Below are 18633 nucleotides of genomic sequence, written 5' to 3'. Positions count from 1 at the left end.
TGCACGTTCTCCATCTCTACCTATTAAAAAATTTAGAATACAGAAAATGAGTGGCGCTTGCTGGACCTCTTGTCCTGGTTTTATTTTAGAGTGTGTCTGTGTGTGTGTGTGTGCCCTTTCTTTTGTTGTGTACATTTGGGAAACTGTTGCTTTCTTAAGATCCTCTCATTAGACACCCTTACTACAAATTGGTGGTATTCATTTGATTTATTACTCTTTTGTTGGCCTCAGTGCAGCACTCTGCTGTAATAATTTTTAAACGGACAGGATGATATTGTATTATCTCCTACAATTTTGTATTCAGATTCCATTGCCTATTAATGATTAGAATATTTTAACATAAATTTAGATTTAAAATATTTTATGAATCTACATGCAGGTCCTGTTTTCATTCTATGCAATGGAAAATAATATTTCAGATCTGATGTTTGATTCCCAAATGGTAATTCCCAGAGATTTAAAAAAAAAAATTCATTGCAGGCATTTTTGTTGCTCTAATGGCCTACTGTACTCACTGTTCACTTGCTAAAGTGCATCCTGCTATTAGTGGTGTGATTGTAGGGGATGTAATTGAACATAATTTAGTGAAATCATGTATCTAACCTAAAGCATGCTCCAATTATTTTGAACCTATAAAAACAGTTGCTTGGATGTTTCAGCTCCTGTTTTCATTAGATTCCAGAGTCCTCTTTTTATACCTGATATGCATCGCTATATGCATCATTATAGGAACTGTCTTTATTTATGTGAGGTAATTTATAATTCAAATTATATTTTAATTGGAACCAAAATATAGATGAAATAGTGTTATATTTTACATGTAGGAGCAATGAGAAGTTCAGTTCTGATTTTGCTTGCTAAGTGTTTTTGATTTTAAACTGCAGCAGGAAATGGTGATGGAAGATGAACAAAGGGTTTAAAATCCATGCTGGGATAATATTTAATGTTATGTTTTTAACCCCTCTGTTAATGGTCACATGTTTGTTGTACTCCACTAAGTAAGTTTACAATGAAATACCAGTGTTGTTCCAGTAAATAAATGTGCAGTCCATTTCCTATTAATATTTTCTTTCATTTCTTTTTATCTTCAGAGTCTCTGAAAATATTTTTCATTTGTAAAATTTCTCTGAAAAAGAATTTAAAGTGCATTATTTTAAGAAAATGTATTAAACTGAAGAGTATGTATGTACATGGGGTAGCCTTTTAGTGTCTGGAGAAGAAAGAAGTAATTTGTATGATATGTGGCAAAATGTTTGAACCTCTTTATTTTGTTTTTCATCCATCAGAGAAAAGTGGGGGCACCACCTCCGATGAAGTTGCCGCCTCCTTATAAATCACCCAAAACACTCCAGTCAGAGGAGGATGCTGTGGGGAAGGAGGATTTTTATATAGAGGGTAAGTAGTACCACATTTATCTAAGAAGCGCATTGTATCTTTAGGGAATATAATCTGTCAGTGTGATGGTGCTACGTAGCAGTGACATTGTTACAAATTCTGTATATGGATTAATTTCCGTCAGCGTGAGTAGTGCTCCATATGATGTGGAGAGCTGGTCTCAAACTTCTCTTTACTGTGGACTGATCTTTTTAAGATGGAAGCTCCTACCCTTCCAACTGCAACCCTAGAGCTTCCCTCTTTGCCAGAGTGAGGAGAGGTGCTTGATTCATTTTTAGTTTAGTTGGTCAAAAAGCAATGAACAAGATCTAAGCTGACCTACAATTTGCAGGGGAGTGTCGCTGCTTGAAGGCAGATAAGATGCTTCAGCATTGTGACAGCAGCAGCTGTGCAGATCAGTTTGAGAACCATCAGTACACAGCCCCTGCCCCAAAGAGCTTGCAGCCTAAATTAGGAAGCTCTGTGACCGGTTCCTATGAATTTAATCCTTGTTGTTAGCAGTGCTATTGTGCCTCTCGAGCACAGTTGTTGTATGCCTTGATCAAAGGCTGAGACAGTCCTCAAGATGGTTTTGGGTCTGTCCCATTAAGATTTTGGAGGTGAGGATCTTGATTGGTTATTCTCTGGGGAACCAGCTAAGGTTATGTCTACATTACCGCTTACGTTGGTATAACTTATGTCATTTAGGAGTGTGAATAAGCCACCCCCCTGAGCTACATGAGTGAGACTGATCTAAGCGCCAGTATGGACAATGCCATGTGGGCGGGAGAGCTTCTCCCGCCGATGTAGTTAAAGCCGCTCGTTGCAGTTGGATTAATTTTGTCAATGGCAGAGCTCTCTCCTGTCGGCTTAGAGCAGCTACACAAGAGAGCTTACATCAGCACAGTTGCACCGCTGTAAACTCCTTAGTGTAGCAATAGCCATAGTACATGGAGCATAGGGTGATGTGTTTAAGCCCGCCTCTGTTGCTTAATTGGCGAGCTGCTATATGTTGAACCATTAGGAGCTTTTTCAAAGTTCCTGCTTTCAATCCCAAGTACAGAGTGTTGCTAGAAATGAGCCTGGAAGTTTTATAAAAGTGTCTTAGGTCCTTATCTGTCAGGTTGGATGAAGCATCTGGGCCAGCTGAAAATGGAAAAAGGCATTGCAGGGTGCTGTAGCTGTTTGAATACCCAGTATAGGGAGGAGAAATGCCTAGCTTTTGATTCCTAGCTCTCTCCAGTTTTAGGATAAATGGATCTTCTGCCTTTAGACTATTAAATCCTTAATCTATCAGCCTATGCAGCCTCCCTTCACTGAGGCAGGGTCCAGCCTGAAGCTGATGTTACCAGATGTAAATCTCAACAAAGGATCCTTGATCCTGATGAGGCCAAGATTCCAAATAAGTGTTTCATGGCAAATGTGTAGCCCCAGACCACTCCTTTACTTCACTCTCAGTTGTAACATTTAAGCTGAAATCGACATTCCCAATTTAGTGTATCTACAGTCTGCTTTAGAAAGTGCAACCAGGTTCATGTGGGATAGAAGACAACAAGACAGGATGGTCTTCAGCCTGAAATAAAAACTTCAAAATGGTGGGTTTTAATGACTATTTTCAGAATATTAAAGAAAATATATGTGGGAGGTTTTTTTATTCTTCTCTTGGGAATGATTTTTCCATGGTGGAGGAGTAGGTTAGTAACCCACATGCCCTCTGAACAGTGGGTTTCAAATAGATTTTTTTAAAATACTGTAAAATGAAGCCATTTGCACTAGCAATAAATCATGGCAGGGTGTACATCAGTAGGCACTGGTGTGCTGATTTGGTGGCTGAAAGCCAGAAATGTACACTAAAAATTTGCAGATAGACCACTAATGCACACTTTGTTGTAGTTTATTACTAAAATGAGGGGTTGGGAGTGGAAGGGGGAAAAATTAATTAGTTTGTAAGAAGAGTTTTTCTCATGGTTTTCCATAGGCTTTAGGAGCTATGTAATTTCGTTTGACATTCTAATTGAGCTATATACACACAGTGGAGGATCATAATTTATCCTAAAAAAAAAAAAAGCAAATTAAAATATATACAAAAATAAAAACATTAAGAATGAGTGGAGTAAACCAGACAGACATTAAGTCTGGCAAGAGCTCAGAATCCTGTCATTTCAACAGGCATTTTTCATTAAGTTCTCCCTTTTAATTAGAGAATGAAATTGGTCTGATTGATTCATATCTGTTTTTACAAATAGTTTTTCTTTTACTTTAAAGAGTGGTTTTATGGTGATTCAAGCTCTGATCTAGGACTCAGGATACTTAAGTTCAATTTCTGGCTCTGCCATAGATTTCCTATGTGCATTTGAGCAAGTCACTTAATCTCCCAGCACCTCAGTTCCCCATCAGTAAGAGGAGATGATAATACTTCCTTCCCTTTGCCTTGTCTATTTAGACAATTTGAAGTCAGTGGAGCCGAGTGAAGGCATAGGGGTCTATCTTCATGGTGCTAGTTGCAGGATTCTTGCCGTAGGTTAGTTAGGAGCACTTAAGGGCAGGGACTGTCTCTTTGTATATGTTTTTACAGGTGGTAGCGCAATGAAGCTCTGATCTCAGTTAGAGCCTCCAAACGCTTCCTTAAAGCTAATGTTCCCAGAAATACCCCAGCTAGTGAGATGTGATGGCTTATTCTTTTTTCATAAAATCAAATGTGGTCTACACCTTTACAAAATGTTCAAATACATGCGGTACATTTAATGTGCAAAAATATAAAATTACAAAGGAAACCAAAAAGTCCATAAATAACGTCATGAATTAATGACATAAAAATATTAGAATAATCAGATTACTGAATAATTGTGTTTGAAAAAACATCGCAAGTGTTAAGGAGTAAATTGACTGATAAATTAATTAAGCTATTGGGGGATCTGGTTGCTTAGTTTATTGTCAAGTCCTTTTGGGTGAGGCTGCATTGTGAAACAAGAAAAATAACATGACACACTTTGCAGGGGACTGGAGTAGATGACCTCTCGAGGTCCCTTCCAGTCCTATGGCTCTGTGATTTTAGTTGCTGCTGCAAAATATAGAAATGTTTACTCCGAGACTAAGATGAGGAAGCTTCTGCAGTCAAACACTGCCTCTCCAATAGATGTCACTACAATCAACAGCAAATAGCAATGAGGGTTTCAAAGAGTGTAAAGATATGACCAGGCAAAAATAAGTATATAAACCTTTATGAAAGGCTGAGGCATTAACAATTTCTGACATTTACAATGTTAATTTTGCTAAATGTACTAACAAGTGTATTCAGCTTTGTGCATCTTCATAGATAATGCAAAATAGCCAAGATTACGCAAATAAAGTTGACTTTCATTTTTGAGCTGCATGTTAATCCTTATTTAATGTGTCTCTACACTGCTAATCTTCTCTTTCTTTTCTTATTCAGACTTTGTAATTAGCTAAAATACGTAGGTTTCTGGCTCACCCATAATAAAAGGACCAGAGGGGCATTGCTCTATAATTTAGAGCATCCTTGCAAGCCTTTGTACCACATGAGGATACAGACCCTGATGTCCGCGCCCTTGCCTTTTTTCTTATGTTTTTGAATCGTATGCATAAACTTTCTTAATCTGGTGTCATGCTGCAATATTGAAATTACATTCTCAATGAATTACTGGTAAAATTGTAACTGGGAACATTTGTGTCTGGAGTTTTACTATGTACATGTGTATAATCCACTGAACAGATGGCTTCTCTGTGTGTGTTGTGCATATATATTACAAAGAAAGGTTAGAGTATGTTAAAAATGAGTGAATTAATGGTGATACAAAATAACTGAATTACTCATTAGAAAGATTCATCATTTGGAGGAAAGAATGAATAGGAAATTCCTAACATGACTACATTTAGAAACTACACTTATAAATCTAAAAACAAAAGGAGTATTTGTGGCACCTTAGAGACTAACAAATTTATTTGAGCATAAGCTTTCGTGAGCTACAGCTCACTTAATTTCATGCATATAAACCTATAAGACTTTTAACCATTTTTAAATTACCAAAATGAGAAATTTAACATCTCTTTAACGTTTCAATTCAGTATTCACATTACAATAAAACCAGTGCTGCCTGGGTGGTGGTAAAATACAATCACTGATGAAGTTGAAAATTTTTGCATGCTAATAATGGTAAGATGGTTTTGTGTCTGGCATATAAAAATGATGCAAGAACACAGTTTAGTAATAGAAAAATTATAAGATGATACATTTGTTCAAGTCACTTAGATTAGCAAAAGTTCACTGATAACCCCTGTAATTTGTGCTAAAAGGATGCACAGATATAATTAATGCCATTAACTATTTCTCTCTCTCTCTCTCTCTGCAGTAAGAGTGGTTCATTAAACACAATATTAACTGCAGCTAGCTGTGAAAAACATAAATGGTTATGTTTTAAATAGACTTGTTTCTTGGGATAGAGATGTCATTTTTAATGCTAGCAGCGTAAACCAGTGCAACAAACAGCAGCCGTAGAGCATCAGTGGGTCAGATGTGGGAAACCAGAGATTTGCTTCTCCCTGCGTACTTTTATAGGCAGCTTTAATCTGCTGACAGATGTAACTGTTAGCTTGCGGGTAGCTTGAAATTAGTGTAACTGATTGCATCTCATCATAGAAAGAGACGGACAGTTTGCCCTTAAGGAGGGAGAAATTCTCAGAAAAATAGGCCCAAGGTCGTTGGAAGAAAGACTAGCACTGAGTCTGTGTATGATGAGGATTTGAGCTGCTTACAGCATTGAATGTTTGTCAGGAATGCAGATCTCTTGAAGTACATGCTGGTATAGCAATGGTACAAGGGGGGTTCCCAGGTAAGGATTCATGTATGTGTATATATATGCATTGTAGTTATTGCTAGCAAGCCATTTTAGATATTTTAATGATCATTCAGAACTTAAGTCATAAAGGCAAGAGAATAGTAGCACAAACCATTTTTCTCGGCTGAGAGCATGTACATATACTATGTAAGACTCTTAGGTGAATTCAGTACCTTTAAATTATTTGTCTTATGTTTCATTGTAAATCACTGTTATAATATACTTGAATGCATGACACCAGCATGCAAAATTAACAGTAGGTCAGTGCTTTAAACTAAAGTATCAGAATTCCTAATACTAAATTTCTTGGTATTATATGGAATAATCTACTATTTTTCATAACTGTTTTTGTAATGTAGAGGCAGATGGCTGATTTTTCTTCACTTTGCCTAGTAAAAATGTGTTGGGTAAATATTTTTAGAGTAGAATAAAAAGCTGCTGGGGAAACCTAAACTGAATATTCAGCATTTTCATTGTATAAGGAAAGCAGAATGGGAATAATGCAACTTGGTAGTAGACAAACAAGAGCTACTGCAATGTAGTGTAATCTAATCTTTGTTGTCTCAAATCTCATTTGATGTGAGGTCTGATCATTTTTTCTGACACAAGCCAGGTATCCAGGTATGACTATTAAAGCATTTGTTATGAAATATATTTTATCTTGGTACTTAAAAGTTTGAATATTAAATTCTTCAAAACATGGTAAGGGTGTTGAGAAACCTGATGTGATCTTATTCAGATACTGCAGATGCCTAACTTCTCTTAACTTATTACTGTTGAAAGTAAGGTTTGTGCTGTAAAACTGCATACAAAAGGCATTGCTGTACAAACATACTTAGAGAGGATTATACTAGTAGATATCTCTTACTTTGTCACTGAAGAACACGGGATCACTGCAATGACTTGCAATTAAAAACGTGGCATGATTGGACGGAGAGGAGGTTTTTAAGTATTTGCCTGCGTAATGAATCAATACACCCAGAAGAGGCTATGTGTCTAAATTATTGAACAGCTGATTTTTAGATAGCATCTTTCAACTGTACCCATCACAAATGATGCTATATTACTTGGGGGGGGGGAAAGATATGCAGCATGTCTGGTCCAGAATAGGCAAAGCCCAACTTCCAGATATGCTTGGTTTAAGCAGTAGCCATTAGGAATACAAAGTGCAAATAATCCTCTATAAGAGGGAAAAGTAAAAAATGTTAGTCTGTTTTTTATAGAGAGATCAGTTATTAAATTTCAATAGTATGACAGTAATTGAGACAGCAGTCCAACCTAATTTCTTTAACTGTTCAAGAAAGTCAAAATTATTTTTCTTGAATATCAGTAATGTGCATTTTCCCCCTTGATCCAACATACTAATTTTAATAACTAGTCATCAATATTCCTTCAGCTTTGTACAGCTATGAAATGCATCCAAAGGCTGAACTAGAATTATTAGCTATAGGTATTTGAGATACATAACACAATGACTGACTGTTTTAAAGTATGCTTTTATACCTGTGGAGTGCCAACATACATGTTGAAAAGTAATCGCATCTTGGCATTTTGACCATGATGTATCACACAGATTGACATCTGTTTTTCTAATCTATCAGCAGTTCTAAAGCACCTGTCTCCATAGTATGCAAGTGCAGTACAGAATTAGAAGAAACACAGTGGGAACAGAGGGCAGTCAATTTTCTATCCTACCACAGAAATATAATGAGCCTCTAATTGTTAGTATGATGCTAGACATCATGAGTGAGCTCATCAGTGCCTGCTCTCCTTGCTCCTACCAAAAGTAAATTATTACTAAGGCTGTAAAGTCATCAAATCATTGAGCTTTTGGGGACCTTAGAAGACAATGGCAATTTGTTGTGCTTTTGGTGCTGGCATATGTGTGCGCACATGTATATAAACATATGGACTACGTGAGAGGGTGGGATAGTAAAGGTTTGAGCAGCCTGATTTTGTAAGGGCTGCATTACTGATAATGACAAAGCCATGAGTGAATTGTGTAGGTCATCTCAAACTTGTGTCAAAATAAAACCTTTTGTAGCACACCGTTTCCTGTTCTGTAGATGCCATACATATAGAAAAATATTGTGGAAATGTTTTGGAGAGCTTTTGAAACTTGCACTGAAATTAATACACAGCTTGGAGAGCCATAAGAACCTGTAAAATTAGCTGAAGTTGCTTATCTAGATCTAAAAATGTTGCAGTTTTAAGGACCATTACATCAGGGTCTTACAGCGTAGAAGTGAAAGCAGAGTCCTGCTGGGAAACAGAGAATCTTCCCTTCTCTTGTTATAATGCTTCTGTTCCGAGGCCTACAGGGCCATTAGATATTGGATTTAAGTCCCAACATGTAGAAAAGCTGTTTCTTGCCCCAAACTGAATCTTATCCACTCTGGGCCTTGAGCAGGGGTAGATTGGATGGAAACTGCATATTTGTGAGGAGAAATTTGAATTTTTAAAAAGAGAACAATAGTTGTTAGAAGCTTCCCCAGGCTTTGGAATGTTAAAGTAAATGTTAGGGGAGCATAGTGCCCATGAGGAGTGAAAGATGCATGATAATCTTATCACATTTGTTCTGTCTTTTGTACAGCACCTAGCACAATGGGGTCCTGGTTGATGATTAGGACTCAGACACACGCAATGTATGTATATATAGACACACATAAACAGGGCTAAGTTATGTCTCTTCATGCTGTGCCTGTGAATAAGGAGGATTATACCAGCCATGCTGTTCTTGGAGGTATTGTGGTATTGCATCTTAGTTCCTCCATATGCTGTGGGATCAGGGCAGCTAGTGGTACCACTTGCTACACTTTTTTTTTTTTAAGAGTAGGTTGCACTCCCCCTGTGTAATGATCCTGGTGTTGTCTGATTTGTTGGGGTCACGGCTCTTTGCTGGCACAGGACTTCTTGGACTTTTGGCACTAGCAAGTCCCCTGGGTGCCCAACCTAGGGCTGAAGGGGCTCCCTGGGCGCACTCACCTTCTAGCCCACCTGCACCAGGTTATCCATAGTTTAGTCCTTAAAACCTAGAAAGCCTTCATCAGATTACTAAAACTGATGATAAACGAGATGTAAAGGTTTATGCCATTCTTTCCTGCCTTAAGTTGTGACCGATTATCCTAGGAGTTGTTTTGAGAATAATATGATATAATTTTATAGTGTATAATTCATGTGTTCATCTCAGGACGCACAGTGGTGTCACATCTAGGGAAGTCCTGCAGTGAGAAGGTGTGCGGTAAGTGGGCCCATTAGACTAGGAGATGCATGAAGCACTGATGACACCATGTCAGCAATACAAGCTGGTTGATGGTGTAGAGGAGATGAGTTTTGAATATTAATTTCGAAGGGGGAAAATTCACGATGTGAGGGAACTGGACAGACTGTTGCACGTAGCTGGTAAGGTGACAGTAAAAGATCAAGAATGGAGACGGAAAAGAAATATGATTAGTCCAGAATTTGCTTCACAGAGGTGGCGGTATGTGAAGGGATGAGCTTAAGGAGGCATATGGAGAATGGCTATGAAGGGCCTTGAGGAAGATAGAAAGGATTTTGTAATGGAGGGGCAAGGTCCTTTAGGATCAGGCATGAGGTTGTCTTTTTTTTTTTTTTTTTTTTTTTTTTTTTTTGTGGGCATGAGGGAGAAAGTGTATTGTGACATTCTAAATAGAAAAGGAGTACTTGTGGCACCTTAGAGACTAACAAATTTATTAGAGCATAAGCTTTCGTGAGCTACAGCTCACTTCATCGGATGTGAGCTGTAGCTCACGAAAGCTTATGCTCTAATAAATTTGTTAGTCTCTAAGGTGCCACAAGTACTCCTTTTCTTTTTGCAAATACAGACTAACACGGCTGCTACTCTGAAACCTGTCATTATTCTAAATAGAGAGGCTGCAGCCAGGGGAATGAAAGGGTGAATATGACTTGCAATGGCTGCTGGTGGGGAAAAAGCGATGGCTGTCTGCACAAAGAGCAACTAGCAGGAAAGCACATTCTCTGGTCCCTCCATGAGTGTTTACAGCAGCTAGTGAGCTCTCTCCCTTCTTCCCTTCCCATGTCATCATCTAGCAACACGAGCATCCTGGAATCCCCAGAGTCTCTATTAGCTTCCTTAGAGGCAGAGGCCAGGGAGTTAGATATTCCTCTTCCTGGGACTCTGATTCTGTCTCAGGCGTTACCTAAGCCATGCTCCCAGAACTTGCCTGCAAGTAGGACTTGGTGCCAGGGTTAGGGGAAAAGTTAAAAATGATTCAATATTTATTAACTAATGTATTTTAAAGGAACAGATCCCCAGTTGGATGCTCAGCGTATGAATTATAATGATTTAGAAAACAATATTGGTGTCAAAAATAGAGAACACTCACACTTAGAGTGATGGGTACACAGCCAGGTTTCAGAGTAGCAGCTGTGTTAGTTTGTATTCGCAAGAAGAAAAGGAGGACTTGTGGCACCTTAGAGACGAACGAATTTATTTGAGCCTAAGCTTTCGTGAGCTACAGCTCACTTCATCGGATGCATTCAATGCATCCGATGAAGTGAGTTGTTGCTCACGAAAGCTTAGGCTCAGATAAATTCATTTGTCTCTAAGGTGCCCCAAGTTCTCCTTTTCTTCTTGGTCCACAGCCAGTCACTGGCAGAATAAGGAGCAGAACCCAGGAATCTTGACTTTAAAAATACATATTATTGGTATTTTCACACCCAGGAGCTCCAGTTATGGAGTTAGGCTCTGCACAGATACTTGCTTCTTCCTTTGAAAGGCAGGAAAAGATTTTAACAAGAAATTATTATTACTTGTTTTGTGTCAGCAATGTGTTTTGTTCTGCCTAGTGCACAGTAATAAAGAGAGTCTCCAGTATTGCCAACACAAGTAATATTTGGTGTTTTTCTTCACGCCCCAGCTACCAAAGTCAAAGGATTACATGGGAATCTTGGAATTTTTATTTATTTATTTAAAATAAAGTTTCTAGTCTTTATGGTTGTGGGGAAAAGCTGGGACATCTGACCCATGTGTAACGTAAAGGTTCAAAAATCAGAAGGCAAAGCAAGAGGCCCACACTTTTATTCTTTTTTTAATCTCCTGATTTTTTAAAGCCATCTCATGGTTTTTTGGGGCCTTACTCATAGTTTTTGGTAATAGTGATACTAGTTTGGCAGTTGTGATTTTCTCCCCAGAAGATCTTACACAGAGACAGATACTTAGAATACAGGACACACTGGGAAGTCCAGTGATGGGAAGAATTTTGTGTTTTTAAATCCCCTGGTAGGCCTTTTAGAAGAAGTGGGGAATTTTAAAGGGGACTGGAAGGACTTTATTTAAAAATATTCACTAGATAGCAGAAGCAGAGGTAGCTGCATCAGTCGGTTTGAAGGCTGGCCGGGGATGAACTTAGCAAAATATGACCCTGAATGGTTAATGGCACCACTGCAGTTGAGTTCAGAAATCAGGAGATAAAAGTGTATAAGAATCATTTCCAAACTGAAATATATATTAAACTCATTCCCAGCTTTCAAGACTTTGTGTTCCATGTGTGCATTATGGTACCTTTGCAAGTAGCATCAAGTATTAAATGAAAAACTTGCAGGAATATACTCCAGAATGGTCAGATCTGCTTGCTCTCCATTAGCCAGCCAGAAATGCTTCTTTAGGGGCACCACAGTACCCATCCCCTCAAGTGATTTGGGCAGAGACTTCTAGATTATTTTTGCTTCTGTCTTGCAACCTTGGGTGGATCAGCCAATGTTAAGATTTGCTAATCACATACACAACACATTTAAGAAAGTGTTGTTCAAATATTAACTAATTAATTAGGCTGAAACTTGGTTTAACCTGCTAAACCAGATTTTTTTAAATTTTAAAAATAATTCATTAAACCAATGTAGTTCTTATTAAATAACTTTGATTTTACATGTCTACATAACCCTACACAGGGTTCTCAGGTGATAGTGAGACTCTGGCGTTCTCCTTTTTCAGAGGTGCCAATAAGCAGTCTAGACTTTTAGCCCCTTTTCCTAAGCAGAGCTAGAGTCCACATGATGGGAACAATCATGGCCAAGTTTCCCCTTCTGTGGCTTCAGAGGCGTCTGGTCTTTGCCTTGCTCTGCCATGATGAAGCAGGGAGAACAAACTGAAAGGCCATATAGGTGGTCCCTTTAGGGGAACAAGTCTCAGAAATTTCAGCTCTGTAGGAGACAACAGAAAATGAGAAACAATATATTGCTTATTCTTTCCTCCAGATCAGCATTAAAACCTAGGATTGCAATGGATAAGTGAGAGGGTTGAACTGCCACTCTGTTTGCACCACTGGAAGGAGGAAATCTGGAGCATGGGGGGAAGGCACATAGCCCACAGTGTTGAAGAGAAGTCTGAGCTCCCTCTGGTATTTGCAGGAAGAGGAACACATCCCAATTTTTCCACATTAAGGAAGCATGGATGCCAAGCCGAAAAGCACCGCAAAGAATTAAGGCTTTCACAGCCATCTTTATTCAGTCTCGCAGCACACCTCTTCTTCCATCAAATGAACAAGCAGTGTATTAATACCAATTTAGAGAAGAGCTCTTGGATCTTGCTGGTGAGATGAAATCTTAGCAGACAGTACACATAGCTGTGAGCTAGAAAACCTTCATATAGCAAGAGGAACCCGGGGGAGAGGTTTTCTGTCCCATTTCTGGCTCCCTCCAAAAACCAGTGGACATGTGACTCCATGGCAGGAATTGTGGAAAGGCATTCTGGAGCAGGACCTGGGGGATCTGTTTGACTACCTATTTTCGCGTACATGCACCCTGATATGGCTATGCATCCTACAGATGTGCATCTATACAGATCATTCCTGAACCTTAGTAGAAGGTCATCTATTACAAACATGCATAGTAACCTGACGGTTGCAATATATATTTGGTACTATTTCAGATTGGCCTGAAAAGTTATAGATTTACAAATAGCAATGAATATTTTTGAATATTTTTATATTGTAATATCTCTGGCTTTCTAAAGAATGATGCTAGGTATGTAAGGCTGCCAAATGAGTTGGGAATCTCTCAGAAGACTTGCTGTACTATAGCGCACAGTCCTTGAATTTAGAGCAGGTAAAGCCTTCTAAGCCTTCTAGTTTAGCCCCTGAATAATGTAAGATTGTCCTATACAGTGAGTTTTCTACTGCTCTGTCCAGTTACATATTCAACACCCAAAAAGACAGAGTCTGCCAACTTCTGTGGGAGGCTATCCCATGTCTAGATGCAATAAAACTGTATGGCGGGTGCTGCTATACCCTTATTTCAAAATGCTGTTGCCTTTTGTGGGCTCAAGTGTCAACCTTAACATGATTTTAGAGTAGCTGTTTTGTGTTTTCATGCAGGATTTTATCACAGGAAAAATGACTTCAGCACTGTTTGATTGCATTTAATCAACCAACGCCAGTATGACGTTCAACCAATTAGTGGGTTTTGTTTCTTTCTAATCTAGCTAAAACATCCTGCGTTATCAGCAGTGAGGCAGTAGGGAAGAAATATGCTGGAAGCTTTTGCCAATCCTCTGCACCAGAGTACAGAGCTCTGCAGGATTCTCAGCTGGCCCTGAGACTCTCTAAACTCAGCAGCCAGTATTTTACATGAATAACTGATTGGTAGATCAGAGTACCCAAAGGAGGTCACGTCTATATAGGGGTGAGTGCTTTGATGCTTGTTAATATGAAATTTCAAAGGCAAATAAGTAGACAGAAGTGAATTTCGTTTATAAGGAACAACTGCACAGCATAAGAGCACCCTGTATGGCAAATTTTCCCTAGACGGCCAAAAAAAAAAATTTAAAAGATGCTTAATTTTTCATAGATAAGGAGGTGTTTTAGATAGGACCATAAATGTACTTAGCAGTTCACAAAAAACATAAACAGGAAATGTCTCTGCTCCTAAGAACTTAGATATGGTATACAATATAGGTATACTGTAATTACAGCCTACTGATGACCCTTCAGGTGCTGGGCTTGAAGTGAGGATATAAGATGGTGGTGGCTCTTCCAAGCTCTGCTCGAAAGTAAGCTCCATCTCCTTGAGATGCCATGCTATATTTGGCTCCTTAGACTTGCCTTTCTTTTTAGTGGGATTCAAATTCTAGACTTGGTTCTGCTCAGCTCCTTGGGCATGACTCCTTAAGGGCCTTTGGGTGGGGGGGGAATGATTGCTACTGCCATCCACTTATGTGACCAGAATGAAATGGCATTCACAGTAGGTTGTGGAGATCCTTATTATAGGATTCCTCTTCTATCTTTTTACACGCTTTGATCAGCAATGAAATGCTTAAGTGTTGTCACTTATCATCAAGCCTCTTGAGTTACCACTTCATTTAGATGAATAGAGGCAGTTCTTCCCTCTCAGAGCTATTTCGGGTTCTTTGCAAACTTGGGTGAACATCACAGCATCAATTACTATTCCTGAGGGAATTCTGCACCAAAAAAATTAAAAATTCTGTGCACAATGTTTTAAAATTCTGCAAAATTCTGCAAATTTTATTTGACAATAAATGTGGAGGCTCCAGCATGGCAGTGGGGAGCACAGGCCACTCCCTCCCAGTACATGGACTTGGTGGTGAGGTTGCACCCAACCCTGACACAGCACAAGGTCCAGCCCTGCCCCTCTGCACCAGGCATAAGCAGGCAGACTCAGCCCAGCAGGATCCAAGTGTAGAGGGGCTTATTGTTGGGGGGATCCAGGTGTGGGGTTCAGAGGGTTCAGGGGCAGTCTGGGTGCAGGCAGCTGAGTGGGGGATCTGGGTGCACGGGTTCATTGGGAGGTTCTGGGAGGGGCAGTGGGACTCTGTAGGGGGGTCCAGGTGAAGGTGGTTGGGGCTTGGCGGGGTGGTCTGGATGTGGGGAGGATGGGGCTCGGTAGGGACCGTCTGGATGTGGGGGGCTCGGTGGGGAGGGCATCCGGGTGATGAGGGAGTGGGGCTTGTTGGGATGGGAGTCTGGGTACAGCTGGTTGGGGCTCAGTGGAACGGAGGTCCGGGTGTGGGGGGCTCAATGGGGTGGTGCAGGTGAGGTGGGGATATGATGGGCCTACTTAACGGAGGAGCCCCAGCTGCTGCCTCTTCCCTCCCCCATTCCTCTGTTCCCCATCCCATCCACCTTCCCCACCGCTTCTTCCCCACCCTCCTTGCCCTGCTCCACCGCAGGAACTCACCATTGTACAGAAAACAGAATAGCTTCTAGCACACAGAAGGACAGTGTGATCAACACGAGGACTTGGGAGGTGGTATCCAGCTGCAGAGAGCTAGAGTGGAACCCTCCTTCAGCCAAGCAGCTCTGCATTCTTAGAAATGGTGGGTGGGCAGTGGCACATGACCCCATATGTCCCTCCACACCGTGTCTCTGTGTTGGAGAGGTTATGCCCTTCTTGCTCCCCACAACTACACCCATGGGTGTCTCTAAGTTCCCCTTGCCCCCACAGATTTTCCTCTCCACCAGCTGCTCTAGGCACTGGAAACCATGCTGGCATGTGATCGCTCTTGTGGCTTTCCTTTACTTCCCTGTCATTTTCTGCAGGGAAGCAGAGAGATAATGTGAGGGGAGATTAATTCTGCATGCACCGTGGCACAGAATTCCTCCAGGTGTAAGTTACATTCAGTTAACATTAGGCAAGTTTTCTTTACAACCATCAGGACTGGTGACTTGTTTGAAAAGAGGGGGTGGGGAGTTTAGACTCTGGACCACGTGATAATATTTTGCAAGGAAGGGGAATGCTATAATTCTGTATATTCCCTCTACCCCGACCACCTATTCAAGACGCATGGAAACAGCATGTTTGGGAAGTAAATGCAACTCTGTTTGGGAGATATGAAGCAGAGCTGAACAAATAACAGTAAACAACATACTGAATGAAAGTAACTTCATTCTATTCACCAGTTGTCTGAAAACAGATTGTCACTTCTTGGAAATACCGTGCCTATTTGAAATTTGGAATCTGTGATACAAGTTGTGTTGCTTAGTTGTGTTCAGTCACATAAGTCAAATGATATTGCTTTTTTTGTTGACTGGATGGGTGTAACTATTGTAATCAGGTTTATAGTAGATAAGCTCCAGAAAGCAAAATTTAAAAATTGTTTTCTGTAAATACTTGTGATAGTAAAATTCAATCAAAGTTAAGGAAGGCAGTCACCACAGGAGGGAAACAAACATGGAAATCGATCCCATCAAACTCACTTATCTTTTTTGATTAGATTACAAATTTGGTTGATTAAGTATATTACATCAACACTATTACTTTTGACTTCTATAAGGCATTTGACTTGGTAGTGCATGACATTTTGATTTAAAAAAATGGAATGATACAAAATTAATATGGCACATATTAAATGTATTAAAAGCTGGCTAATTGATAGTTCTCAATGTAATTATAAATATGGAATCCTCATTTAGTGGGTGTTTTTCTTGTTTCCTGCAAGGAATTGCTTTTTGGCTCTATGCAATTTAACTTTTTTTTTTTAATCAATCACCTGGAAGAAAAAACAAAATAATCACTGATAAAGTTTTCAAGTGATCTGAAAATTGGAGGAGTGGTAAATAATGAAGAGGGCACATCACTAATATAGAGAGATATTTATTGTTTGGGTGCAAGCAAACACTATGTTTTAGTATGGCTAAATGTAAATGAATATATCTAGGAACAAAGAATGTAGGTCATATTTACAGGTTGGGAGACTCTTTCCTGGGAAGTAGTGATACTGAAAGAGATTTGGAATGTGGGGTGGATACTCAACTGAGCATGAGTTCCCTGTGCAATGTTGTGGCCAAAAGGGTTAATATGATCCTTGAGTGCATAAATGGGGGATTCTTGAGTAGGAGTAAAGAGGTTATTTTACCTCTGTTTTTGGTGCCTGTGCAACTGCTGCTTAGTCCAGTTCTGATTCTCACAATTCAGGAAGGATTTTGATAAATTGGAGATGGTTCAGAGAAGAGCTACAAGAATGATTAAAGGATTAAAAAACATGCCTTATAGTGATTGACTCAAGAAGCTCAATCTATTTATCTTAACAAAGAAAAGGTTATAGGGGGACTTGATTACAGTCTATTAGCACCTACGTGGGGAACAAATATTTAATAGTGGGTTCTTCAGTCTAGTAGTGAAAGGTATAACATGATCCAGTGTCTGGAAGTTGAAACGAGCCAAATTCAGGCTAGGAGTAAATTTTTAACAGTGAGAGTAATTAACCGCTGGAACAATTTACCGAGAGTTGTGGTGGATTCTCCATCACTGACAATTTTTAGATCAAGATTGGATGTTTTTCTAAAAGATATACCTCTAGGAATTATTTTGGAGAAGTTCTATGACCTGTAAAAAGAAAAGGAGTACTTGTGGCACCTTAGAGACTAACAAATTTATTTGAGCATAAGCTTTCATGAGCTACAGCTCACTTCATCGGATGCATTTATGACCTGTGTTATGGTTTAGCCTAGATGATCACAGTGGTCCCTGCTGGACTTGGAATCTGTGAATTGAAATGGATATTGGCAGAAAACATTTTTCCATCTCGTGTAATAAGATGCTGCAAAAGAGAAGTGGGATTTAAGGAAAAATTTGAAGGAGATGGAAGGCACCTGCCTCATGGAAATGAGAAGCTATTTCAAGCATTTGACAAGACATGAAAGAAGGTGGAAAGCTAAGAGTGGGAGTCGGAGATGAGGGAAGCAGTTAGGAGAAAGGAAGGCAGATCATAAAGATCCCAAATAATATTAACTCTCAAAAAACAAACTGGTACAAAAGAAGCCTGAAAGTTAGCTTAGCAGATATTTTGTCATTAATGCTCGGTGCATATTGTTATACAGTTCTCCTTTATGACTGGACTAGTTATATTTGCAAGGGTAAAATCATCACATTTTCACAGATCATTTTCGGAATCAACATTTATTTCCTTTAAAAAGAACAGGAGTACTTGTGGCACCTTAGAGACTAACAAATTTATTACAGCATAAGCTTTCATGGGCTACAGCCCACTTCATCGGATGCATAGAATGGAACATATAGTAAGAAGATATATATACAGAGAAGGTGGAAGTTGCCATATAAACTTATTTCCTTGCCTCCGTTCTTATGAGAGATTGATGGCATTTTGTTCAGATAATGCCGTCGATCTCGCTCGCTCTCACACACGTGCGCACACACTTAAAAATGCTATAATTTCTCACCTCTTCTGGGACATGCATATATAAAAATAAGAGTGAGAGAGCTTCTTGTTTTATAGTAGGCTTGGGTTGGGAATGAGTGTTAGTCTTTGTCAGACACTTCAGCTAATAGAAATGCTGAGGTTACACTTGAAAAGTGAAGTAATGTACTTTGAAGGTAAATAATTTAGTTTGTGCCAGTGGTTCCCCTGTCTCTCCTGTTCTCAGCCTGTGGCATACAGCAGTTTAGT

The 18633-nt window shown here is 39.5% G+C and overlaps 1 protein-coding gene across 8 annotated transcripts in view; it reads left to right on the top strand.

Annotated features, from left to right (window-relative positions):
• PATJ (PATJ crumbs cell polarity complex component) overlaps nucleotides 1-18633 on the top strand; it is a 222934-nt gene that overhangs the window by 110239 nt on the left and 94062 nt on the right. For all 8 annotated transcript variants that reach the window (XM_043520335.1, XM_038412962.2, XM_038412966.2 and 5 more), the window contains one exon: nucleotides 1287-1395. In XM_043520335.1, the coding sequence (XP_043376270.1) occupies nucleotides 1287-1395 (109 nt within the window). The remainder of the gene's footprint in view (nucleotides 1-1286; nucleotides 1396-18633) is intronic.

The sequence above is a fragment of the Dermochelys coriacea genome, chromosome 8 (assembly GCF_009764565.3).
Source record: "Dermochelys coriacea isolate rDerCor1 chromosome 8, rDerCor1.pri.v4, whole genome shotgun sequence".
In the NCBI taxonomy this organism is placed as follows: domain Eukaryota; kingdom Metazoa; phylum Chordata; order Testudines; family Dermochelyidae; genus Dermochelys; species Dermochelys coriacea.
This window is presented reverse-complemented; position numbering and strand designations above follow the sequence as displayed.